Consider the following 26,795-nt stretch of genomic DNA (forward strand, 5'->3'; position numbering starts at 1 on the left):
GTCTGTGTCACCCAGACCCTGCCCGCAGTCTGTACCTCACCCAGCACCCTGCCCGCAGTCTTGTGTCACCCAGCACCCTGCCCGCAGTCTGTACCTCACCCAGCACCCTGCCCGCAGTCTGTACCTCACCCAGCACCTGCCCGCAGTCTGTACCTCACCCAGCACCCTGCCCGCAGTCTGTGCTCACCCAGCGCCCTGCCCGCAGTCTGTGTCACCCAGCACCCTGCCCGCAGTCTGTACCTCACCCCAGCACCCTGCCCGCAGTCTGTGTCACCCAGCACCCTGCCCGCTGTCTGTGTCACCTAGCACCCTGCCCGCAGTCTGTACCTCACCCAGCACCCTGCCCGCAGTCTGTGTCACCCAGCACCCTGCCCGCTGTCTGTGTCACCCAGCACCCTGCCCGCTGTCTGTGTGACCCAGCACCCTGCCCCCAGTCTGTGTCACCCAGCACCCTGCCCGCAGTCTGTGCCTCACCCAGCACCCTGCCCGCAGTCTGTGCCTCACCCAGCACCCTGCCCGCAGTCTGTGTCACCCAGCACCCTGCCCGCAGTCTGTGCCTCACCCAGCACCCTGCCCACAGTCTGTGTCACCCAGCACCCTGCCCGCTGTCTGTGTCACCCAGCACCCTGCCGCTGTCTGTGTCACCCAGCACCCTGCCCACAGTCTGTGCCTCATCCAGCACACTGCCTCACCCAGCACCCTGCCCGCAGTCCGTGCCTCATCCGCCTCTCACTTTTCAGGGTGAAATTCCATTTGTCACTGTTCTGCCCGTCTGACCACCAGTCTATATCGTCCTGTAATCTCAGCCTTTCCTCCTCGCTATTTACCGCATCACCAATGTTCATATCATCTGTGAACTACTGATCATACCCCCCACATTCACATCTGGATCATTAATGTACACTACACACAGCAAGGACCCAGCACCGATCCCTGTGGTACACACTGGACACCGGCTTCCATTCACAACAAGCTTTAACCATCACCCTCTGCCTCCTCCCTCTGAGACAATGGTGAATGCAATTGGCCAAATTGCCCTGGATCCCATTGGCTCTTACCTTCTTCATCAGCCTCTCATGTGGATTCTTGTCAAAAGCCTTACTGAGTCCAGTTAGACTACATCAACCACACTTCATCTACACACCGTTTGATGGGGACAGAGTAGAGGGAGCTTTACTCTGTATCTAACCCCGTGCTGTACCTGTCCTGGGAGTGTTTGAAGGGGACAGTGTAGAGGGAGCTTTACTCTGTATCTAACCCTGTGCTGTACCTGTCCTGGGAGTGTTTGATGGGGACAGTGTAGAGGGAGCTTTACTCTGTATCTAACCCCGTGCTGTACCTGTCCTGGGAGTGTTTGAAGGGGACAGTGTAGAGGGAGCTTTACTCTGTATCTAACCCCGTGCTGTACCTGTCCTGGGAGTGTTTGATGGGAACGGTGTAGAAGGATGATGTGTGATGCAATGGCTGATGGTAAATGCCGGCCTATGTTTTTGCAATCTGCACAGTCTGAGGAGGGGTTTTTAAATCCAGAAATTGATGTCCCTGACTACTTGTGAAGAATTTATCGTAAAATAAACGTTTATTGGGAAATAGGAAAAACAATATAACTCCACTTAAAAACAACAATGGCTTCACGTAGTAACAATACTTTCAAAACAGTTCCAAATAATTTTAATTTCACTACCTTCAAAGCTATTCTTCCTCTGATCTCTTCAACAATTACTTATAGATTTTAAAATGTGTACAAGTCCAGTAATCGTTACCACACAGGGCGACTAATTTCTCGCGGGGCGTCTTTTGAGGTTACCAGCAGCTGGCATTTTGGATCTGGCATTGTTCACCCTGCTTGCTAGGCTTTGGCCAGTGATTACTGCTGAGACCCTGGTACTGCTCCCCTCACCCTCAGAGATTTCAGAATCTCCTTGAATCCATTATTTCCTTTTCATCTCTCCATTGCCAAACTCAGTTTCTTTAAAAATGCACTCTATAAGAATGTTTCACTTTGTTTCTTTACTTCAGCCGTTATAATTTAAATGAAAATTAAACTCGCTCTGTCCGCATTTTACAAATGCCACCTGTAGTAATCCACGGGAGGCAGGAGTTCCGTCACCACACCAATATTTATTTACAATAACGATATTACAGGAGCAGCTACAAACAGTGCTGCTAGCAGTCCAGTCAACTTAAGACTGGCTCTCAAAGCCTACACAGGTGATTATATGGGCCCCCTCAATGAGCTATCATTGAGGCAGCTCATACTCCAATTGGCCAACCAATAAAGCCAATTGGAGTTCATTACACCACCTTTACTTTACACTCTGCCTACCTTCTCCTTAGAACCACAATAACCCTTTCAAATCTACTCCTGCCCTGTAAACATGGCGCTAAACTTAAAAAATTTTTTTTTCGAGTTCCCAATTACTTTTTTTTCCAATTAAGGGGCAATTTAGCACGGCCAATCCACCTACCCTGCACATCTTTGGGTTGTGGGGGTGAAACCCAATCGAACACGGGAAGAATGTGCAAACTCCACACGGACAGTGACCAGGGGCTGGGTCGTACCCGGGTCCTCAGTGCTGTGAGGCAGCAGTGCCAACCACTGTGCCATCGTGCTACCCAAACATGGACAAACAAGGGGAACAAAGGATCTGGGGGGAAAGCGGGATTAGGCTATTGAGTTGGATGATCAGCCATGATCGTGATGGATGGCGGAGAAGACTCGAAGGGCTGATCGGCCTTCTGCGCTCCTATTTTCTGTGTCTGTCCTTACCACATTACCTTATGTAATCATCTGTTTGAAGTTATTCTAAGAATATCCGCAACAGAAACATACTACAAGTGTTGTTTGGCCTTTCCTGAAACTGTTTGGTTTCATTCCAGGTATTCACTGGACAAGAACTCTAGCAGTGACTATGTCCTCTGCGATGTGCTTGGGCAATCAGATGAGGACCATCAATGGAGGACAGAGTGTTCAGGGTTGTGAGTGACAGTGAGAAGCCCCTGATTCTGCAGTCACTCTGGAACCAAAGGAGGGATTTGCCCGAAGGTTTGAAATCCGCAGGAAGGTGGATTTAGAAGAAATTGCTGGCAAAAGAGAAAGACACAGTAACAGCAGGTAATGGGTCAGAGGGAGAGGGACAGAGACACAGTGGCAGCAGGTAATGGGTCAGAGGGAGAGGGACAGAGGACACAGGTAACAGCAGGTAATGGGTCAGAGGGAGAGGGACAGAGACACAGTGACAGCAGGTAATGGGTCAGAGGGAGAGGGGACAGAGACACAGTAACAGCAGGTAATGCGGTCAGAGGGAGAGGGACAGAGACACAGTAACAGCAGGTAATGGGTCAGAGGGAGAGGGACAGACACAGTGACAGCAGGTAATGGGTCAGAGGGAGAGGGACAGAGACACAGTGACAGCAGGTAATGGGTCAGAGGGAGAGGGACAGACACAGTAACAGCAGGTAATGGGTCAGAGGGAGAGGGACAGACACAGTGACAGCAGGTAATGGGTCAGAGGGAGAGGGACAGACACAGTGACAGCAGGTAATGGGTCAGAGGGAAGAGGGACAGATGACACAGTAACAGAAGGTAATGGGTCAGAGGGAGAGGGACAGGAACAGTGACAGCAGGTAATGGGTCAGAGGGAGAGGGAAGATACACGGTGTACAGCAGGTAATGGGTCAGAGGGAGAGGGACAGAGACACAGTGACAGCAGGTAATGGGTCAGAGGGAGAGGGACCTAGACATCAGTGGCAGCAGGTAATGGGTCAGAGGGAGAGGGACATAGACACAGTGACAACAGGTAATGGGTCAGAGGGAGAGGGACAGACACAGTGACAGCAGGTAATGGGTCAGAGGGAGTATGGGACATAGACACAGTGAAAGCAGGTAATGGGTTAGAGGGAGAGGGACATAGACACAGTGAAAGCAGGTAATGGGTCAGAGGGAGAGGGACAGACATAATAACAGCAGGTAATGGGTCAGAGGGAGAGGGACAGAGACACAGTGACAGCAGGTAATGGGTCAGAGGGAGAGGGACAGAGACACAGTAACAGCAGGTAATGGGTCAGAGGGAGAGGGACAGAGACACAGTGACAGCAGGTAATGGGTCAGAGGGAGAGGGACAGACACAGTGACAGCAGGAATGGGTCAGAGGGAGAGGGACAGAGACACAGTGACAGCAGGTAATGGGTCAGAGGGAGAGGGACAGAGACACCGTAGACAGCAGGTAATGGGTCAGAGGGAGAGGGACACGAGACACAGTGACAGCAGGTAATGGTCAGAGGGAGAGGGACATAGACACAGTGGCAGCAGGTAATGGGTCAGGGGAGAGGGACAGACACAGTGACAGCAGGTAATGGGTCAGAGGAGAGGGAGGGACAGAGACACAGACACCAGGTAATGGGTTAGGGAGAGGGACAGAGACACAGTGACAGCAGGTAATGGGTCAGAGGAGAGGGACAGAGAGGAAGGGAGTGATAGGGAGAGCCGGAGAGAGAGTGGGCAAGCCGGAGAGAGAGGGGGCGAGCCGGAGAGAGGGGCGAGCCGGAGATATGGGGCGAACTGGAGAGAGAGGGGCGAGCCAGAGAGGGGGGCGAGCCGGAGAAAGAGGGGGCGAGCCGGAGAGATGGGGCGAGCCGGAGAAAGAGGGGGCGAGCCGGAGGGGCGAGCCGGAGAGAGGGGCGAGCCGGAGAGAGGGGGCGAGCCGGAGAGAGGGGGCGAGCCGGAGAAAGAGGGGCGAGCCGGAGAGAGAGGGGGCGAGCCGGAGAGGAGAGGGGGCGTGCCGGGAGAGAGGGGGCGTGCCGGAGAGAGAGGGGGCGTGCCGGAGAGAGAGGGGCGAGCCGGAGATAGGGGCGAGCCGGAGAGAGAGGGGGCGAGCCGGAGAGAGAGGGGGCGAGCTTGAGAGAGAGGGGCGAGCCGGAGAGAGGGGGGCGAGCCGGAGAGAGAGGGGGCGAGCCGGAGAGAGGGGGCGAGCCGGAGAGAGGGGGGCGAGAGGGGGGGGGGCGAGCCTGAGAGAGGGGGGGCGAGCCGGAGAGAGAGGGGGCGAGTCGGCGAGAGGGGGGGGCGAGCCGGAGAGGGGGGGGCGAGCCTGAGAGAGGGGGGCGAGCCGGAGAGAGTGGGCGAGCCTGGGAGGGGGCGGCCGGAGTAAAGGGGGCGAGCCGGAGAAAGGGGCGAGCCTGAGAAGGGGGGGGAGCCGGAGAGAGGGGGGGCAAGCCGGAGAGGGGGGGCGAGCCGGAGAGAGGGGGAGCCGGAGAGAGGGGGAGCCGGAGAGGGGGGGCGTCCCATCCCCCCCGTGCAGCGTCCCATCCCCCCCTTGCTGCGTCCCATCCCCCCCTTGCTGCGTCCCATCCCCCCCGTGCTCCGTCCCATCCCCCGTGCTGCGTCACGCTGCGTCCCATCCCCGTGCTGTCGCCCATCCCCCCTTGCTGCAGACACGCTTGCTTCCCATCCCCCGTGCTGCGTCCACTGCTGCGTCCCATCCCCCCGTGCTGCGTCCCATCCCCCGTGCTGCGTCACGCTCCATGCCATCCCCCGTGCTGCGTCACGCTCCGTCCCATCCCCCGTGCTGCGTCACGCTCCGTCCCATTCCCCCGTGCTGTGTACGCTCCGTCCCATCCCCCGTGCTGCGTCACGCTGCGTCCCATCCCCCGTGCTGCGTCCCATCCCCCGTGCTGCGTCACGCTGCGTCCCATCCCCCGTGCTGCGTCACGCTGCGTCCCATCCCCGTGCTTGCGTCACGCTCCGTCCCATCCCTCCGTGCTGCGTCACGCTCCGTCCCATCCCCCGTGCTGCGTCCCATCCCCCGTGCTGCGTCACGCTCCGTCCCATCCCCGTGCTGCGTCCCATCCCCGTGCTGCGTCACACTCCGTCCCATCCCCGTGCTGCGTCCCATCCCCCGTGCTGCGTCACGCTGCGTCACACTGCGATATATTTGTCTTTCTCTGTTTCGCTGTGATGTTCGTTGCCTCAGTTTATTTCTTCCTCTTGTTGCCCACACAGGGATCAATGCCCAAGCTCGAAGACTGCAAATGAGCCGAGCGAGGGCGTCATCAGCTCTGACGGATGAGGAGATTGAAAGCAGCTTTGCACTTTGGCGGAGTGTCAGTGAGTTGAATCTATCGATGAAGATCAGAGAGTCGAGACATAAAATCAGGAATCCTTGGACGGAAGCTGTGGAAACGGAAGATGATAAGGAGAATCTGTGCCTCCGTGTGGAGAACGAGGAAACGGAAAGCAGTGATGACAGTTCCACCCAGTATTCCATACACCCTCCTTTTGAGTTCCCCTATTTTCTGTTACTCCAGGGATACAGTTCCCGGCAGGTGGGTGCAGCTCGAACATTCTTGGTTCATTTATTGAAAGGAGTTCTCATCAATCATCTCTCACCTTCTCCCCGTATCCTCTATATCCTCACCTTCTCCCCGTATCCTTCAATATCCTCACCTTCTCCCCGTATCCCTCAATATCCTCACCTTCTCCCTGTATCCCTCAATATCCTCACCTCCTCCCCGTATCCCTCAATATCCTCACCTTCTCCCCGTATCCCTCAATATCCTCACCTTCTCCCCGTATCCTTCAATATCCTCACCTTCTCCCCGTATCCCTCAATATCCTCACCTTCTCCCCGTATCCTTCAATATCCTCACCTTCTCCCCGTATCCCTCAATATCCTCACCTTCTCCCCGTATCCCTCAATATCCTCACCTTCTCCCCGTATCCCTCAATCCCACCCCCACCTTCTCCCCGTATCCCTCAATATCCTCACCTTCTCCCCGTATCCTTCAATATATCACCTTCTCCCCGTATCCCTCAATATCCTCACCTTCTCCCCGTATCCTCAATATCCTCACCTTCTCCCCGTATCCTCAATATCCTCACCTTCTCCCCGTATCCTTCAATATCCTCACCTTCTCCCCGTATCCTTCAATATCCTCACCTTCTCCCCGTATCCCTCAATATCCTCACCTTCTCCCCGTATCCTTCAATATCCTCACCTTCTCCCCGCATCCCTCAATATCCTCACCTTCTCCCGCATCCCTCAATATCCTCACTTCTCCCCGTATCCCTCAATATCCTCACCTTCTCCCGTATCCCTCAATATCCTCACCTTCTCCCCGCATCCCTCAATATCCTCACCTTTCCCCGTATCCCTCAATATCCTCACCTTCTCCCCGTATCCCTCAATATCCTCACCTCCTCCCCATATCCCTCATATCCTCACCTTCTCCCCGTATCCCTCAATATCCTCACCTTCTCCCCGTATCCTTCAATATCCTCACCTTCTCCCCGAATCCCTCAATATCCTCACCTTCTCCCCGTATCCCTCAATATCCTCACCTTCTCCCCGCATCCCTCAATATCCTCCCCTTCTCCCCGTATCCCTCAATATCCTCACCTTCTCTCCGCATCCCTCAATATCCTCACCTTCTCCCCGTATCCCTCAATATCCTCACCTTCTCCCCGCATCCCTCAATATCCTCACTTCCTCCCCGTATCCCTCAATCCCACCCCCATCTTTTCTCCGTCCTTCAATCCCACCATCATCCTTTCCCACATCTCCCCGTTTTCTCTCTCTGGAAGTGGGTTACACATATTCCCATTTTAGATGATTTTGGAACTTCTCATTTTCTTTCAGGATCTACCTTTGTTTTCCCTGGAAATCCAGTGAGGAACCTCACTTTCCTGTGACATGTTCCCTTTGACTTATCTTCTTATTCTTCTTTCTGACTTGTCCCTTTGGGATTTGAGCTGTGTCTGGGGAATATAACGATTCCATTCAGAAGGCCGGTTTTATCAGGATTGTGCCTGTGTTAACAAACTGGACTTCCTGAACCTCTCCAAGGACTTAAAGTGACCACATTCAGACCCAGTTCCTGACAGGAGGCAGGATCATTAAAGAAAATCTGATTGATATTGTGGAGATCAGAGCCGCAGAATATTCCAAAGCATTGGGAGCATCGCAGCTAATTCCTGCAGCCTAATATGTTAACGAGCAGTTAATCTGCTTGTGTGTTTTTGCTTGAGGGATGAAAATGAAATGAAATGAAAATCGCTTGATTTGATGAAAATGAAATGAAAATGAAATGAAAATGAGTAAGCTTCAATGAAGTTTCTGTGTAAAGCCCCTAGTCGCCACATTCCGGCGCCTGTTCGGGGAGGCTGGTACGGGAATCGAACCGTGCTGCTGGTCTGCTTTGGTCTTTCTTAAAAGCCAGCGATTTAGCCCAGTGAGCTAAACCAGCCCCATCGATATGGGTTTGGACGGGAGGATTAACTCGCCTCCTCGTCTTCAAAATACTCACCATGGGACCTTGAGCATCACCTGAGACAGCAACAGGGCCATGGCTTAACAGCACCTCCAACAGTGCAGCACTCCCTCAGTTACTGACCCCTCTGACAGTGCGGCACTCCCATCAGTACTGACCCTCTGAACAGTGCAGCACTCCCTCAGTACTGACCCTCTGACAGTGCAGCACTCCCTCAGTACTGACCCTCTGACAGTGCGCACTCCCTCAGGTACTGACCGCTCTGACAGTGCAGGCACTCCCTCAGTACTGACCCTCTGACAGTGCGGCACTCCCTCAGTACTGACCCTCTGGACAGTGCGGCACTCCTTCAGTACTGACCCTCTGACAGTGCGGCCCTCCTCAGTACTGACCCTCTGACAGTGCGGCACTCCCTCAGCACTGACCCTCTGACGTGCGGCACTTCCCTCAGTACTGACCCTCTGACAGTGCGGCACTCCCTCAGTACTGACCCTCTGACAGTGTGGCACTCCCTCAGTACTGACCCTCTGACAGTGCGGCACTCCCTCAGTACTGACCCTCTGACAGTGTAGCCTCCCTCAGTACTGACCCTCTGACAGTGCAGCACTCCCTCAGTACTGACCCTCTGACAGTGCGGCACTCCTTCAGTACTGACCCTCTGACAGTGCGGCACTCCCTCAGTACTGACCCTCTGACAGTGCGGCACTCCCTCAGCACTGACCCTCTGACAGTGCAGCACTCCCTCAGTACTGACCCTCTGACAGTGCGGCATTCCCTCAGTACTGACCCTCTGACAGTGCAGCACTCCCTCAGTACTGACCCTCTGACAGTGCGGCGCTCCCTCAGTACTGACCCTCTGACCATGCGACACTCCCTCAGTACTGACCCTCTGACAGTGCAGCACTCCCTCAGTACTTACCCTCTGACAGTGCAGCACTCCCTCAGTACTGACCCTCTGACAGTGCGGCACTCCCTCAATACTGACCCTCTGACAGTGCGGCACTCCCTCAGTACTGACCCTCTGACAGTGCAGCACTCCCTCAGTACTGACCCTCTGACAGTGCAGCACTCCCTCAGTACTGACCCTCTGACAGTGCAGCACTCCCTCAGTACTGACCCTCTGACAGTGCAGCACCCCCTCAGTACTGACCCTCTGACAGTGCAGCACTCCCTCAGTACTGACCCTCTGACCATGCGACACTCCCTCAGTACTGACCCTCTGACAGTGCGGCACTCCCTCAGTACTGACCCTCTGACCATGCGACACTCCCTCAGTATGACCCTCTGACAGTGCAGCACTCCCTCAGTACTGACCCTCTGACAGTGCGGCACTCCCTCAGTACTGACCCTCTGACAGTGCGGCACTCCCTCAGTACTGACCCTCTGACAGTACGGCTCTCCCTCAGTACTGACCCTCTGACAGTGCAGCACTCCCTCAGTACTGACTCTCTGACAGTGCGGCTCTCCCTCAGTACTGACCCTCTGGACAGTGCGGCCACTCCCTCAGTACTGACCCTCTGACAGTGCAGCACTCCCTCAGTACTGACCCTCTGACAGTGCAGCACTCCCTCAGTACTGACCCTCTGACAGTGCAGCACTCACTCAGTACTGACCCTCTGATAGTACAGCACTCAATTGAATTTCCTTTTGAAAGTCTCAGTTGACCCCCACCTCCTCACCAATCCCACTATGTGAAATGTTTTCCTTATCTGTTCACTTTCTCTTGCACGCATGCTCTCTCCCTCACATCCCTCCCGCCTCCCTGCTCTCTCCCTCACATCCATCCCGCTCTCTGCTCTCTCCCTCACATCCCTCCCGCTCCCTGCTCTCTCCCTCACATCCCTCCCGCTCCCTGTTCTCTCCCTCACATCCCTCCCGCTCTCTGCTCTCTCCCTCACATCCCTCCTGCTCCCGCTGCTCTCCACTACATCCCTCCCGCTCTCTCCATCCCATCCCTCCCGCTCTCTGCTCTCCCCCTGACATCCCTCCCGCTCTCTCCCTCACATCCCTCCCGCTCTCTGCTCTCCCCCTCACATCCCTCCCGCTCTCTGCTCTCTCCCTCACATCCCTCCTGCTCCCTGCTCTCTCCCTCACATCCCTCCCGCTCTCTGCTCTCTCCCTCACATCCCTCCGCTCTCTGCTCTCTCCCTCACATCCCTCCCGCTCTCTGCTCTCTCCCTCACATCCCTCCCGCTCTCTGCTCTCTCCCTCACATCCCTCTCGCTCTCTCCCTCACATCCCTCCCGCTCTCTGCTCTCTCCCTCACATCCTTCCCGCTCACTGCTCTCTCCCTCACATCCCTCCCACTCCCTGCTCTCTCCCTCACATCCCTCCCGCTCTCTCCCTCACATCCCTCCCGCTCTCTGCTCTCCCCCTGACATCCCTCCCGCTCTCTCCCTCACATCCCTCCCGCTCTCTGCTCTCCCCCTCACATCCCTCCCGCTCTCTGCTCTCTCCCTCACATCCTCCTGCTCCCTGCTCTCTCCCTCACATCCCTCCCGCTCTCTGCTCTCTCCCTCACACCCTCCCGCTCTCTGCTCTCTCCCTCACATCCCTCCCGCTCTCTGCTCTCTCCCTCACATCCCTCCCGGCTCTCTGCTCTCTCCCTCACATCCCTCCCGCTCTCTCCCTCACATCCCTCCCGCTCTCTGCTCTCTCCATCACATCCCTCCCGCTCACTGCTCTCTCCCTCACACTCCCTCCACTCCTTGCTCTCTCCCTCACATCCCTCCCGCTCTCTGCTCTCTCCCTCACATCCCTCCCGCTCTCTGCTCTCTCCCTCACATCCCTCCCGCTCTCTCCCTCACATCCCTCCCGCTCTCTGCTCTCTCCCTCACATCCTCCCGCTCACTGCTCTCTCCCTCACATCCCTCCCACTCCCTGCTCTCTCCCCTCACATCCCTCCCGCTCTCTGCTCTCTCCCTCACATCCCTCCCGCTCTCTGCTCTCTCCCTCACATCCCTCCCGCTCCCTGCTCTCTCCCTCACATCCCTCCCGCTCTCTGCTCTCTCCCTCACATCCCTCCCGCTCCCTGACTCTCCAACAGTGCAGCACTCCCTCAGTACTGACCCTCTGACAGTGCGGCACTCCCTCAGTACTGACCCTCTGACAGTGCAGCACCCCCATCAGTACTGACCCTCTGACAGTGCAGCACTCCCTCAGTACTGACCCTCTGACCATGCGACACTCCCTCAGTACTGACCCTCTGACAGTGCGGCACTCCCTCAGTACTGACCCTCTGACCATGCGACACTCCCTCAGTACTGACCCTCTGACAGTGCAGCACTCCCTCAGTACTGACCCTCTGACAGTGCGGCACTCCCTCAGTACTGACCCTCTGACAGTGCGGCACTCCCTCAGTACTGACCCTCTGACAGTACGGCTCTCCCTCAGTACTGACCCTCTGACAGTGCAGCACTCCCTCAGTACTGACTCTCTGACAGTGCGGCTCTCCCTCAGTACTGACCCTCTGACAGTGCGGCACTCCCTCAGTACTGACCCTCTGACAGCGCAGCACTCCCTCAGTACTGACCCTCTGACAGTGCAGCACTCCCTCAGTACTGACCCTCTGACAGTGCAGCACTCACTCAGTACTGACCCTCTGATAGTACAGCACTCAATTGAATTTCCTTTTGAAAGTCTCAGTTGACCCCCACCTCCTCACCATCCACTATGTGAAAATGTTTTCCTTATCTGTTCACTTTCTCTTGCACGCATGCTCTCTCCCTCACATCCCTCCCGCTCCCTGCTCTCTCCCTCACATCCCTCCCGCTCCCTGCTCTCTCCCTCACATCCCTCCCGCTCCCTGCTCTCTCCCTCACATCCCTCCCGCTCTCTGCTCTCTCCCTCACATCCTCCCGCTCCCTGCTCTCTCCCTCACATCCCTCCCGCTCTCTGCTCTCTCCCTCACATCCCTCCCGCTCCCTGCTCTCTCCCTCACATCCCTCCCGCTCCCTGCTCTCTCCCTCACATCCCTCCCGCTCTCTGCTCTCTCCCTCACATCCCTCCCGCTCCCTGCTCTCTCCCTCACATCCCTCCCGCTCTCTGCTCTCTCCCTCACATCCCTCCCGCTCCCTGCTCTCTCCCTCACATCCCTCCCGCTCTCTGCTCTCTCCCTCACATCCCTCCCGCTCCCTGCTCTCTCCCTCACATCCCTCCCGCTCTCTGCTCTCTCCCTCACATCCCTCCCGCTTCTCTGCTCTCTCCCTCACATCCCCTCCCGCTCCCTGCTCTCTCCCTCACATCCCTCCCGCTCCCTGTTCTCTCCCTCACATCCCTCCCGCTCTCTGCTCTCTCCCTCACATCCCTCCTGCTCCCTGCTCTCTCCCTCACATCCCTCCCGCTCTCTCCCTCACATCCCTCCCGCTCTCTGCTCTCCCCCTGACATCCCTCCCGCTCTCTCCCTCACATCCCTCCCGCTCTCTGCTCTCCCCCTCACATCCCTCCCGCTCTCTGCTCTCTCCCTCACATCCCTCCTGCTCCCTGCTCTCTCCCTCACATCCCTCCCGCTCTCTCCCTCACATCCCTCCCGCTCTCTGCTCTCTCCCTCACATCCCTCCCGCTCTCTGCTCTCTCCCTCACATCCCTCCCGCTCTCTGCTCTCTCCCTCACATCCCTCCCGCTCTCTGCTCTCTCCCTCACATCCCTCCCGCTCTCTCCCTCACATCCCTCCCGCTCTCTGCTCTCTCCCTCACATCCCTCCCGCTCACTGCTCTCTCCCTCACATCCCTCCCACTCCCTGCTCTCTCCCTCACATCCCTCCCGCTCTCTGCTCTCTCCCTCACATCCCTCCCGCTCTCTGCTCTCTCCCTCACATCCCTCCCGCTCCCTGCTCTCTCCCTCACATCCCTCCCGCTCTCTGCTCTCTCCCTCACATCCCTCCCGCTCCCTGCTCTCTCCCTCACATCCCTCCGGCTCTCTGCTCTCTCCCTCACATCCCTTCCGCTCTCTGCTCTCTCCCTCACATCCCACCCGCTCTCTGCTCTCTCCCTCACATCCCTCCCGCTCTCTGCTCTCTCCCTCACATCCCTCCCGCTCTCTGCTCTCTCCCTCACATCCCTCCCGCTCCCTGCTCTCTCCCTCACATCCCTCCGGCTCTCTGCTCTCTCCCTCACATCCCTCCCGCTCTCTGCTCTCTCCCTCACATCCCACCCGCTCTCTGCTCTCTCCCTCACATCCCACCCGCTCTCTGCTCTCTCCCTCACATCCCTCCCACTCTGCTCTCTCCCTCACATCCCTCTCGCTCTCTGCTCCCTCCCTCACATCCCTCCCGCTCTCTGCTCTCTCCCTCACATCCCTCCCGCTCCCTGCTCTCTCCCTCACATCCCTCCCGCTCTCTGCTCTCTCCCTCACATCCCTCCCGCTCTCTGTTCTCTCCCTCACATCCCTCCCGCTCTCTGCTTCTCATTCTTCCGACTTCTTTCACATTCTATGCAGCTTTCCTGCCCCTTTGCTTGCTCATCTCTCACATGATCCTTGTGTTTGATTCCAGGATTTTGTTATTTATGTGCTGAATGGAACCAGTCACATGTTCGGCTGCTACTTGGAAGAGTCAAAAGATGAGGAGGAGAAGCAAAAAGTCGACATGCTGCTGTCGGCACCAGATATCTCTCCCAGGCATTGCCGTGTGCGCCGGCTGGAGTGGAGCTCCAGGGAAGAGAGCAGTCAGGTGGTGACGCTGGTGAAGCCTGGCAAAGGAGCGACTGTCACCTACAACGGTCTCCCACTCAACAAAGAGACCCAACTGAACCCTGGTGACCTACTGGGCATGGGTGCTTACTATCTCTTCATGTACAAGGACCCCACCCTCAGCAACTCACCACGTAACCAAAAACCTGCCTGGTTCCCATCCCCGGTCCTGTGTCTGAGTCCAGAAGGAGATCTGAAGTGTAAGATGTGTGGCTGCACCATTCAGCAGAGGCAACAGGACACATTCCCTGGGACAAGGAAGACAATTCCCCAAATAACAGATTCAACAGGCAAAGAATATGTCTTCACGTACAATTTAGCGCATGAAGATGCACTTCTGAACAGAATCATCAACAGGCTGCTGGAAGATAGCACAGACTTCAAACTGACCCCAGCCTTCCTGCTCTGTCTCTGCATCCAGCATTCAGCAACCTCCTTCCAGCCAGCAGACTTCCGCAAGCTGCTGCTGAGGATCGCAAGCCAGATCCAAACAGTGATGTGGGTCAGTACATACCATACCTTTCAGCTTCAACAAAATATCTACACCCCTCACTGTAACACTGATATACCCCACACCCCTCACTGTAACACTGATATACCCCACACCCCTCACTGTAACACTGATATACCCACACCCCTCACCCCTCACTGTAACACTCTGATATACCCCACACCCCTCACTGTAACACTGATATACCCCACACCCCTCACTGTAACACTGATATACCCCACACCCCTCACTGTAACACTGATATACCCCACACCCCTCACTGTAACACTGATATACCCCAAACCCGTCACTAACACTCTGATATACCCCACACCCCTCACTGTAACACTCTGATATACCCCACACCCCTCACTGTAACACTGATATACCCCACACCCCTCACTGTAACACTGATATACCCACACCCCTCACCCCTCACTGTAACACTCTGATATACCCCACACCCCTCACTGTAACACTGATATACCCCACACCCCTCACTGTAACACTGATATACCCCACACCCCTCACTGTAACACTGATATACCCCACACCCCTCACTGTAACACTGATATACCCCAAACCCGTCACTAACACTCTGATATACCCCACACCCCTCACTGTAACACTCTGATATACCCCACACCCCTCACTGTAACACTGATATACCCCACACCCCTCACTGTAACACTGATATACCCCACACCCCTCACTGTAACACTGATATACCCCACACCCCTCACTGTAACACTCTGATATACCCCACACCCCTCACTGTAACACTCTGATATACCCCACACCCCTCACTGTAACACTGATATACCCCAAACCCGTCACTAACACTCTGATATACCCCACACCCCTCACTGTAACACTGATATATCCCCACATCCCTCACTGTAACACTGATATACCCCACACCCCTCACTGTAACACTGATATACCCCACACCCCTCACTGTAACACTGATATACCCCACACCCCTCACTGTAACACTGATATACCCCACACCCCTCACTGTAACACTGATATACCCCACACCCCTCACTGTAACACTGATATACCCCACACCCCTCACTGTAACACTGATATACCCCACACCCCTCACTGTTACACTGATATACCCCACTCCCCTCACTGTAACACTCTGATATACCCCACACCCCTCACTGTAACGCTCTGATATACCCCACACCCCTCACTGTAACACTGATATACCCCACACCCCTCACTAACACTCTGATATACCCCACTCCCCTCACTGTAACACTGATATACCCCAAACCCCTCACTAACACTCTGATATACCCCACTCCCCTCACTGTAACACTCTGATATACCCCACTCCCCTCACTGTAACACTCTGATATACCCCACACCCCTCACTGTAACACTGATATACCCTACACCCCCCACCGTAACACTCTGATATACCCCACACCCCTCACTGTAACACTGATATACCCCAAACCCGTCACTGTAACACTCTGATATACCCCACACCCCTCACTGTAACACTGATATACCCCACACCCCTCACTGTAACACTCTGATATACCCCACACCCCTCACTGTAACACTCTGATATACCCCACACCCCTCACTGTAACACTCTGATATACCCCACACCCCTCACTGTAACACTGATATACCCCACACACCTCACTGTAACACTCTGATATACCCCACACCCCTCACTGTAAAACTGATATACCCCCCACCCCTCACTGTAACACTGATATACCCCACACCCCTCACTGTAACACTCTGATATACCCCACACCCCTCACTGTAACACTGATATACCCCACACCCCTCACTGTAACGCTCTGATATACCCCACACCCCTCACTGTAACACTCTGATATACCCCACACCCCTCACTGTAACACTCTGATATACCCCACACCCCTCACTGTAACACTCTGATATACCCCACACCCCTCACTGTAACACTCTGATATACCCCACACCCCTCACTGTAACACTGATATACCCCACACCCCTCACTGTAACACTGATATACCCCAAACCCGTCACTAACACTCTGATATACCCCACACCCCTCACTGTAACACTCTGATATACCGCACACCCCTCACTGCAACACTGATATACCCCAAACCCCTCACTAACACTCTGATATACCCCTCCCCCCACTGTAACACTCTGATATACCCCACTCCCCTCACTGTAACACTCTGATATACCCCACACCCCTCACTGTAACACTGATATACCCCACACCCCCCACCGTAACACTCTGATATACCCCACACCCCTCACTGTAACACTGATATACCCCACACCCCTCACTGTAACACTGATATACCCCACAGCCCTCACTGTAACACTGATATACCCCACTTCCCTCACTGTAACACTCTGATATACCCCACACCCCTCACTGTAACACTGATATACCCCACACCCCTCACTGTAACACTCTGATATACCCCACACCCCTCACTGTAACACTCTGATATACCCCACACCCCTCACTGTAACACTGATATACCCCACACACCTCACTGTAACACTGATATACCCCACACCCCTCACTGTAACACTCTGATATACCCCACACCCCTCACTGTAACACTGATATACCCCACACCCCTCACTGTAACGCTCTGATAAACCCCACACCCCCCACTGTAACACTCTGATATACCCCACACCCCTCACTGTAACACTGATATACCCCACACCCCTCACTGTAACACTCTGATATACCCCATACCCCTCACTGTAACACTGATATACCCCACACCCCTCACTGTAACACTCTGATATACCCCACACCCCTCACTGTAACACTGATATACCCCAAACCCCTCACTGTAACTCTCTGATATACCCCACACCCCTCACTGTAACACTCTGATATACCCCACACCCCTCACTGTAACACTGATATACCCCTCACTGTAACACTCTGATATACCCCACACCCCTCACTGTAACACTGATATACCCCACACCCCTCACTGTAACACTGATATACCCACACCCCTCACTGTAACACTGATACACCCCACACACCTCACTGTAACACTGATATACCCCACACCCCTCACTGTAACACTGATATACCCCAAACCCGTCACTAACACTCTGATATACCCCACTCCCCTCACTGTAACACTGATATACCCCACACCCCTCACTGTAACACTGATATACCCCACACCCCTCACTGTAACACTGATATACCCCACACCCCTCACTGTAACACTGATATACCCCACACCCCTCCCTGTAGCACTGATATTCCCCACACCCCTCACTGTAACACTGATATACCCCACACCCCTCACTGTAACACTGATATACCCCACACGCCTCACTGTAACACCGATATACCCCACACCCCTCACTGTAACACTGATATACCCCACACCCCTCACTGTAAAACTGATATACCCCACACCCCTCACTGTAACACTCTGATATACCCCATACCCCTCACTGTAACACTGATATATCCCACACACCTCACTGTAACACTGATATACCCCACACCCCTCACTGTAACACTCTGATATACCCCACACCCCTCACTGTAACACTGATATACCCCACACCCCTCACTGTAACGCTCTGATATACCCCACACCCCCCACTGTAACACTCTGATATACCCCACACCCCTCACTGTAACACTGATATACCCCACACCCCTCACTGTAACACTCTGATATACCCCATACCCCTCACTGTAACACTGATATACCCCACACCCCTCACTGTAACACTCTGATATACCCCACACCCCTCACTGTAACACTGATATACCCCATACCCCTCACTGTAACACTGATATACCCCACACCCCTCACTCTAACACTCTGATATACCCCACACCCCTCACTGTAACACTGATATACCCCACACCCCTCACTGTAACTCTCTGATATACCCCACACCCCTCACTGTAACACTCTGATATACCCCACACCCCTCACTGTAACACTGATATACCCCTCACTGTAACACTCTGATATACCCCACACCCCTCACTGTAACACTGATATACCCCACACCCCTCACTGTAACACTGATATACCCCACAGCCCTCACTGTAACACTGATATACCCCACTTCCCTCACTGTAACACTCTGATATACCCCACACCCCTCACTGTAACACTGATATACCCCACACCCCTCACTGTAACACTCTGATATACACCACACCCCTCACTGTAACACTCTGATATACCCCACACCCCTCACTGTAACACTGATATACCCCACACCCCTCACTGTAACACTCTGATATACCCCATACCCCTCACTGTAACACTGATATACCCCACACCCCTCACTGTAACACTCTGATATACACCACACCCCTCACTGTAACACTCTGATATACCCCACACCCCTCACTGTAACACTGATATACCCCACACCCCTCACTGTAACACTGATACACCCCACACCCCTCACTGTAACACTCTGATATACCCCACACTCCTCACTGTAACACTCTGATATACCCCACACCCCTCACTGTTACACTCTGATATACCCCACACCCCTCACTGTCACGCTCTGATATACCCCACTCCCCTCACTGTAACACTCTGATATACCCCATACCCCTCACTGTAACACTGATATACCCCACACCCCTCACTGTAACACTCTGATATACCCCACACCCCTCACTGTAACACTCTGATATACCCCACTCCCCTCACTGTAACACTGATATACTCCACACCCCTCACTGTAACACTCTGATATACCCCACACCCCTCACTGTAACACTCTGATATACCCCACACCCCTCACTGTAACACTGATATACCCCACACCCCTCACTGTAACACTGATATACCCCACACCCCTCACTGTAACACTCTGATATACCCCTCACTGTAACACTGATATACCCCACACCCTTTTCTCTAACACTCAATACACAGGGAGGGTGTATTGTCTAAAAACTGTTCTTTTCATACTTAGGAGAAAACGAAGGTGCTCGCAACGAAGCAGAGAGATCAGTAAGTGCATGGCTGAACCCTGTCTGTTGTTGAAGTGATTATGTGAAATCTGCTGACTGGGGCAGTAACTACTCTCCCTCAGTACTGACACTCTGACAGTGCGGCACTCCCTCATTACTGACCCTCTGACAGTGCAGCACTCCCTCAGTACTGACACTCTGACAGTGCGGAGCTCCCTCAGTACTGACCCTCTGACAGTGCAGCACTCCCTCAGTACTGACCCTCTGACAGTGCAGCACTCCCTCAGTACTGACCCTCTGACAGTGCAGCACTCCCTCAGTACTGACCCTCTGACAGTGCGGCACTCCCTCAGTACTGACCCTCTGACAGTGCAGCTCCCTCAGTACTGACCCTCTGACAGTGCGGCACTCCCTCAGTACTGACCCTCTGACAGTGCGGAGCTCCCTCAGTACTGACCCTCTGACAGTGCAGCACTCCCTCAGTACTGACCCTCTGACAGTGCAGCACTCCCTCAGTACTGACCCTCTGACAGTGCAGCACTCCCTCAGTACTGACCCTCTGACAGTGCGGCACTCTCTCAGTGCTGATCCTCTGACAGTGCGGCACTCCCTCAGTACTGACCCTCTGACAGTGCAGCACTGCCTCAGTACTGACCCTGTGACAGTGCAGCACTCCCTCAGTACTGACCCTCTGACAGTGCAGCACTCCCTCAGTACTGATCCTCTGACAGTGCGGCACTCCCTCAGTACTGACCCTCTGACAGTGCGGCACTCCCTCAGTACTGACCCTCTGACAGTGCAGCACTCCCTCAGTACTGACCCTCTGACAGTACAGCACTCTCTTAGTACTGACTCTCTGACAGTGCGGCACTCACTCAGTACTGACCCTCCGACAGTGCAGCACTCCCTCAGTACTGATCCTCTGACAGTGCAGCACTCCCTCAGTACTGACCCTCAGACAGTACCACACTCCCTCAGTACTGACCCTCTGACAGTGCGGCGCTCCCTCAGTATTGACCCCTGACAGTGCAGCACTCCCTCAGTACTGATCCTCTGACAGTGCGACACTCCCTCAGTACTGATCCTCTGACAGTGCGGCACTCCCTCAGTACTGACCCTCTGACAGTGCGGCACTCCCTTGGTACTGACCGCCTGACAGTGCGGCATGCCCTCGGTACTGACCCTCTGACAGTGCAGAACTCCCTCAGTACTGACCCTCTGACAGTGCGGCACTCCCTCAGTACTGACCCTCTGACAGTGCGGCACTCCCTCAGTACTGATCCTCTGACAGTGCGGCACTCCCTCAGTACTGACACTCTGACAGTACAGCACTCTCTTAGTACTGACTCTCTGACAGTGCGGCACTCACTCAGTACTGACCCTCCGACAGTGCAGCACTCCCTCCGTACTGACCTTCTGACAGTGCGGCACTCCCTCAGTACTGACCCTCTGACAGTGCGGCACTCCCTCAGTACTGACCCTCTGACAGTGCGGCACTCACTCAGTACTGACCCTCTGACAGTGCAGCACTCCCTCAGTACTGACCCTCTGACAGTACCGCACTCCCTCAGTACTGATCCTCTGACAGTGCGGCACTCCCTCAGTACTGACCCTCTGACAGTGCAGCACTCCCTCAGTACTGACCCTCTGACAGTACCGCACTCCCTCAGTACTGATCCTCTGACAGTGCGGCACTCCCTCAGTACTGACCCTCTGACAGTGCGGCACTCCCTTGGTACTGACCGTCTGACAGTGCGGCAAGCCCTCGGTACTGACCCTCTGACATAAGAACATAAGAACATAAGAACTAGGAGCAGGAGTAGGCCATCTGGCCCCTCGAGCCTGCTCCGCCATTCATTGAGATCATGGCTGATCTTTTGTGGACTCAGCTCCACTTTCCGGCCCGAACACCATAACCCTTAATCCCTTTATTCTTCAAAAAACTATCTATCTTTACCTTAAAAACATGTAATGAAGGAGCCTCAACTGCTTCACTGGGCAAGGAATTCCATAGATTCACAACCCTTTGGGTGAAGAAGTTCCTCCTAAACTCAGTTCTAAATCTACTTCCCCTTATTTTGAGGCTATGCCCCCTAGTTCTGCTGTCACCCGCCAGTGGAAACAACCTGCCCGCATCTATCCTATCTATTCCCTTCATAATTTTAAATGTTTCTATAAGATCCCCCCTCATCCTTCTAAATTCCAACGAGTACAGTCCCAGTCTACTCAACCTCTCCTCATAATCCAACCCCTTCAACTCTGGGATTAACCTAGTGAATCTCCTCTGCACACCCTCCAGCGCCAGTACGTCCTTTCTCAAGTAAGGAGACCAAAACTGAACACAATACTCCAGGTGTGGCCGCACTAACACCTTATACAATTGCAACATAACCTCCCTAGTCTTAAACTCCATCCCTCTAGCAATGAAGGACAAAATTCCATGTGCCTTCTTAATCACCTGTTGCACTTGTAAACCAACCTTCTGTGACTCATGCACTAGCACACCCAAGTCTCTCTGAACAGCGGCATGCTTTAATATTTTATCGTTTAAATAATAATCCCGTTTGCTGTTATTCCTACCAAAATGGATAACCTCACATTTGTCAACATTGTATTCCATCTGCCAGACCCGAGCCCATTCACTTAACCTATCCAAATCCCTCTGCAGACTTCCAGTATCCTCTGCACTTTTCGCTTTACCACTCATCTTAGTGTCATCTGCAAACTTGGACACATTGCCCTTAGTCCCCAACTCCAAATCATCAATGTAAATTGTGAACAATTGTGGGCCCAACACGGATCCCTGAGGGACACCACTAGCTACTGATTGCCAACCAGAGAAACACCCATTTATCCCAACTCTTTGCTTTCTATTAATTAACCAATCCTCTATCCATGCTACTACTTTACCCTTAATGCCATGCATCTTTATCTTATGCAGCAACCTTTTGTGTGGCACCTTGTCAAAGGCTTTCTGGAAATCCAGATATACCACATCCATCGGCTCCCCGTTATCTACTGCACTGGTAATGTCCTCAAAAAATTCCACTAAATTAGTTAGGCACGACCTGCCTTTTACGAACCCATGCTGCGTCTGCCCAATGGGACAATTTCTATCCAGATGCCTCGCAATTTCTTCCTTGATGATAGATTCCAGCATCTTCCCTATTACCGAAGTTAAAATCACTGGCCTATAATTTCCTGCTTTCTGCCTACCTCCTTTTTTAAACAGTGGCGTCACGTTTGCTAATTTCCAATCCACCGGGACCACCCCAGAGTCTTGTGAATTTCGGTAAATTATCACTAGTGCATCTGCAATTTCCCTAGCCATCTCTTTTCGCACTCTGGGATGCATTCCATCAGGGCCAGGAGACTTGTCTACCTTTAGCCCCATTAGCTTGCCCATCACTCCCTCCTTAGTGATAACAATCGTCTCAAGGTCCTCACCTGTCATAGCCTCATTTCTATCAGTCACTGGCATGTTATTTGTGTCTTCCACTGTGAAGACCGACCCAAAAAACCTGTTCAGTTCCTCAGCCATTTCCTCATTTCCCATTATTAAAACTCCCTTCTCATCCTCTAAAGGACCAATATTTACCTTAGCCACTCTTTTTTGTCTTATATATTTGTAAAAACTTTTACTGTCTGTTTTTATATTCTGAGCAAGTTTACTCTCATACTCTATCTTACTCTTCTTTATAGCTTTTTTAGTAGCTTTCTGTTGCCCCCTAAAGATTTCCCAGTCCTCTAATCTCCCAGCAATCTTTGCCACTTTATATGCTTTTTCCTTCAATTTGATACTCTCCCTTATTTCCTTAGATATTCATGGTCGATTTTCCCTCTTTCTTCCGTCCTTCCTTTTTGTTGGTATAAACCTTTGCTGAGCACTGTGAAAAATCGCTTGGAAGGTTCTCCACTGTTCCTCAACTGTTCCACCATAAAGTCTTAGCTCCCAGTCTACCTTAGCTAGTTCTTCTCTCATCCCCTTGTAATCTCCTTTGTTTAAACACAAAACACTAGTATTTGATTTTACTTTCTCACCCTCCATCTGTATTTTAAATTCCACCATATTGTGATCGCTCCTTCCGAGAGGATCCCTAACTATGAGATCATGAATCAATCCTGTCTCATTACACAGGACCAGATCTAGGACCGCTTGTTCCCTCGTAGGTTCCATTACATACTGTTCTAGGAAACTATCGCGGATACATTCTATAAACTCCTCCTCACGGTTGCCTTGACCGATCTGGTTAAACCAATCGACATGTAGATTAAAATCCCCCATGATAACTGCTGTACCATTTCTACATGCATCAGTTATTTCTTTGTTTATTGCCTGCCCCACCATCTCGTTACTATTTGGTGGCCGATAGACTACTCCTATCCGTGACTTTTTCGCCTTACTATTCCTGATTTCCACCCAAATGGATTCAACCTTATCCTCCATAGCACCGATGTCATCCCTTACTATTGCCCGGATGTCATCCTTAAATAACAGAGCAACACCACCTCCCTTACCATCCACTCTGTCCTTCCGAATAGTTTGATACCCTCGGATATTTAACTCCCAGTCGTGACCATCCTTTAACCATGTTTCAGTAATGGCCACTAAATCATAGTCCTTCACGATGATTTGTGCCACCAACTCATTTACTTTATTCCGAATACTACGAGCATTCAGGTAAAGTACACTTATGTTGGTTTTTTTACCTCTGTTTTGAATCTTAACATCTCCAGTTTTATTCCTTTTGTTATTACTGTGCCTATTCACTGTGCTCCCCTCAGTCACTGTACCTTGTACTGTCGCCCTTATGGATTTCTGACTATGTCTTCTCTGCCTTGCACTTTTCCCCTTACTTCCTTTTGTTTCTGTCCCTGTTTTACTACCTTCCAACTTCCAGCATTGGTTCCCATCCCCCTGCCACATTAGTTTAAACCCTCCCCAACAGCTCTAGAAAACACCCCCCCTAGGACATCGGTTCCAGTCCTGCCCAAGTGCAGACCGTCCGGTTTGTACTGGTCCCACCTCCCCCAGAACCGGTCCCAATGCCCCAGGAATTTGAATCCCTCCCTCTTGCACCATCTCTCGAGCCACGCATTCATCCTATCTATCCTGACATTCCTACTCTGACTAGCTCGTGGCACTGGTAGCAATCCTGAGATTATTACCTTTGAGGTCCTACTTTTTAGTTTAACTCCTAACTCCCTGAATTCCGCTTGTAGGACCTCATCCCGTTTTTTACTTATATCGTTGGTGCCTATGTGCACCACGACAGCTGGCTGTTCACCCTCCCCCCCCAGAATGTCCTGCAGCCGCTCCGAGACATCCTTGACCCTTGCACCAGGGAGGCAACATACCATCCTGGAGTCTCGATTGCGTCCACAGAACCGCCTGTCTATTCCCCTTACGATCGAGTCCCCTATCACTATAGCCCTGCCATTTTTCTTCCTGCCCTGCTGTGCAGCAGAGCCAGCCACGGTGCCATGAACCTGGCTGCTGCTGCCTTCCCCTGGTAAGCCATCTCCCTCAACAGTATCCAAAGCGGTATATCTGTTTTGCAGGGAGATGACCGCAGGGGACACCTGCACTGCCTTCCTACTCTTGCTCTTTCTTTTGGTCACCCATTTTCTATCTCCCTCAGTAACCTTCACCTGCGGTGTGACCAACTCGCTAAACGTGCTATCCACGACCTCCTCAGCATCGCGGATGCTCCAAAGTGAGTCCATCCGCAGCTCCAGAGCTGTCAAGCGGTCTAACAGGAGCTGCAACTGAACACACTTCTTGCACGTGAAGGAGCCAGGGACAGTGGACGTGTTCCTGAGCTCCCACATCGCACACGAGGAGCATGACACGGGTCTGGGATCTCCTGCCATGTCTTAAACCCTTGGTAAACTTAAACAACTACAATTTCAAAATAAAAATAAGTAAATTAGACAATGAAAAGAAAAAGAGAGACTACTTACCAGTCACTTACCAGGGTTAAAGAGCACCTCCTCACACTCTGCACCGAATTACCTCACTGCACCAAATTACCAAATTTCAATCCTCCACTCTGTACGAGTCTCACTGACAGTGCGGCACTCCCTCAGTACTGACCCTCTGACAGGGCGGCACTCCCTCAGTACTGACCCTCTGACAGTGCGGCACTCCCTCAGTACTGACCCTCTGACCGTGCGGCACTCCCTCACTACTGATGCTCTGACAGTGCAGCACTGCCTCAGTACTGACCCTCTGACAGTGCAGCACTCCCTCAGTACTGACCCTCTGACAGTGCAGCACTCCCTCAGTACTGACCCTCTGACAGTGCAGCACTCCCTCAGTACTGACCCTCTGACAGTGCGGCACTCCCTCAGTACTGACCCTCTGACAGTGCGGCACTCCCTCAGTACTGACCCTCTGACAGTGCGGCACTCCCTCAGTACTGACCCTCTGACAGTGCGGCACTTCCTCAGTACTGACCCTCTGACAGTGCAGCACTCCCTCAGTACTGACCCTCTGACAGTGCGGCACTCCCTCAGTACTGACCCTCTGACAGTGCGGCTCTCCCTCAGTACTGACCCTCTGACAGTGCGGCACTCCCTCAGTACTGACCCTGTGACAGTGCAGCACTCCCTCAGTACTGACCCACTGACAGTGCAGCACTCCCTCAGTACTGACCCTCTGACAGTGCGGCACTCCCTTGGTACTGACCGTCTGACAGTGCGGCACGCCCTCGGTACTGACCCTCTGACAGTGCAGCACTCCCTCAGTACTGACCCTCTGACAGTGCGGCACTCCCTCAGTACTGATCCTCTGACAGTGCGGCACTCCCTCAGTACTGACCCTCTGACAGTGCGGCACTCCCTCAGTACTGACCCTCTGACAGCGCGGCACTCCCTCAGTACTGACCCTCTGACAGTGCGGCACTCTCTTAGTACTGACCCTCCGACAGTGCAGCACTCCCTCAGTACTGACCCTCTGACAGTGCTGCACTCCCTCAGTACTGACCCTCTGACAGTGCTGCACTCCCTCAGTACTGACCCTCTGACAGTGCAGCACTCCCTCAGTACTGACCCTCTGACAGTGCAGCACTCCCTCAGTACTGACCCTCTGACAGTGCAGCACTCCCTCAGTACTGACCCTCTGACAGTGCAGCACTCCCTCAGTACTGACCCTCTGACAGTGCAGCACTCCCTCAGTACTGACCCTCTGACAGTGCTGCACTCCCTCAGTACTGCATTGCGAGTGTCAAGCCTGATTACATTCAGCCATGGCTTAGTGGGCAGTACTCCTGCCTCTCGGCGAGCCGTGTGTCCAATTCCCTCTGCAGCGACATAATAAGAACATAAGAACTGGGAGCAGGAATCGACAATCTGGCCCCTCGAGCCTGCTCCGCC

At 53.6% G+C, this 26,795-nt stretch overlaps 1 protein-coding gene across 1 annotated transcript in view; it reads left to right on the forward strand.

The window, feature by feature from the left end:
- The window catches only part of LOC119953531 (ras-associating and dilute domain-containing protein-like), a 134,266-nt gene that overhangs the window by 31,852 nt on the left and 75,619 nt on the right, over positions 1-26,795 (forward strand). Inside the window, 7 exon segments of the mRNA XM_038777901.1 lie at positions 2,881-2,969; positions 2,972-3,019; positions 3,022-3,080; positions 3,082-3,115; positions 5,999-6,321; positions 13,757-14,455; positions 19,421-19,458. Coding sequence (XP_038633829.1) covers positions 2,881-2,969; positions 2,972-3,019; positions 3,022-3,080; positions 3,082-3,115; positions 5,999-6,321; positions 13,757-14,455; positions 19,421-19,458 — 1,290 coding nt within the window.

This window comes from Scyliorhinus canicula, chromosome 18, assembly GCF_902713615.1.
Source record: "Scyliorhinus canicula chromosome 18, sScyCan1.1, whole genome shotgun sequence".
NCBI classification, from domain to species: domain Eukaryota; kingdom Metazoa; phylum Chordata; class Chondrichthyes; order Carcharhiniformes; family Scyliorhinidae; genus Scyliorhinus; species Scyliorhinus canicula.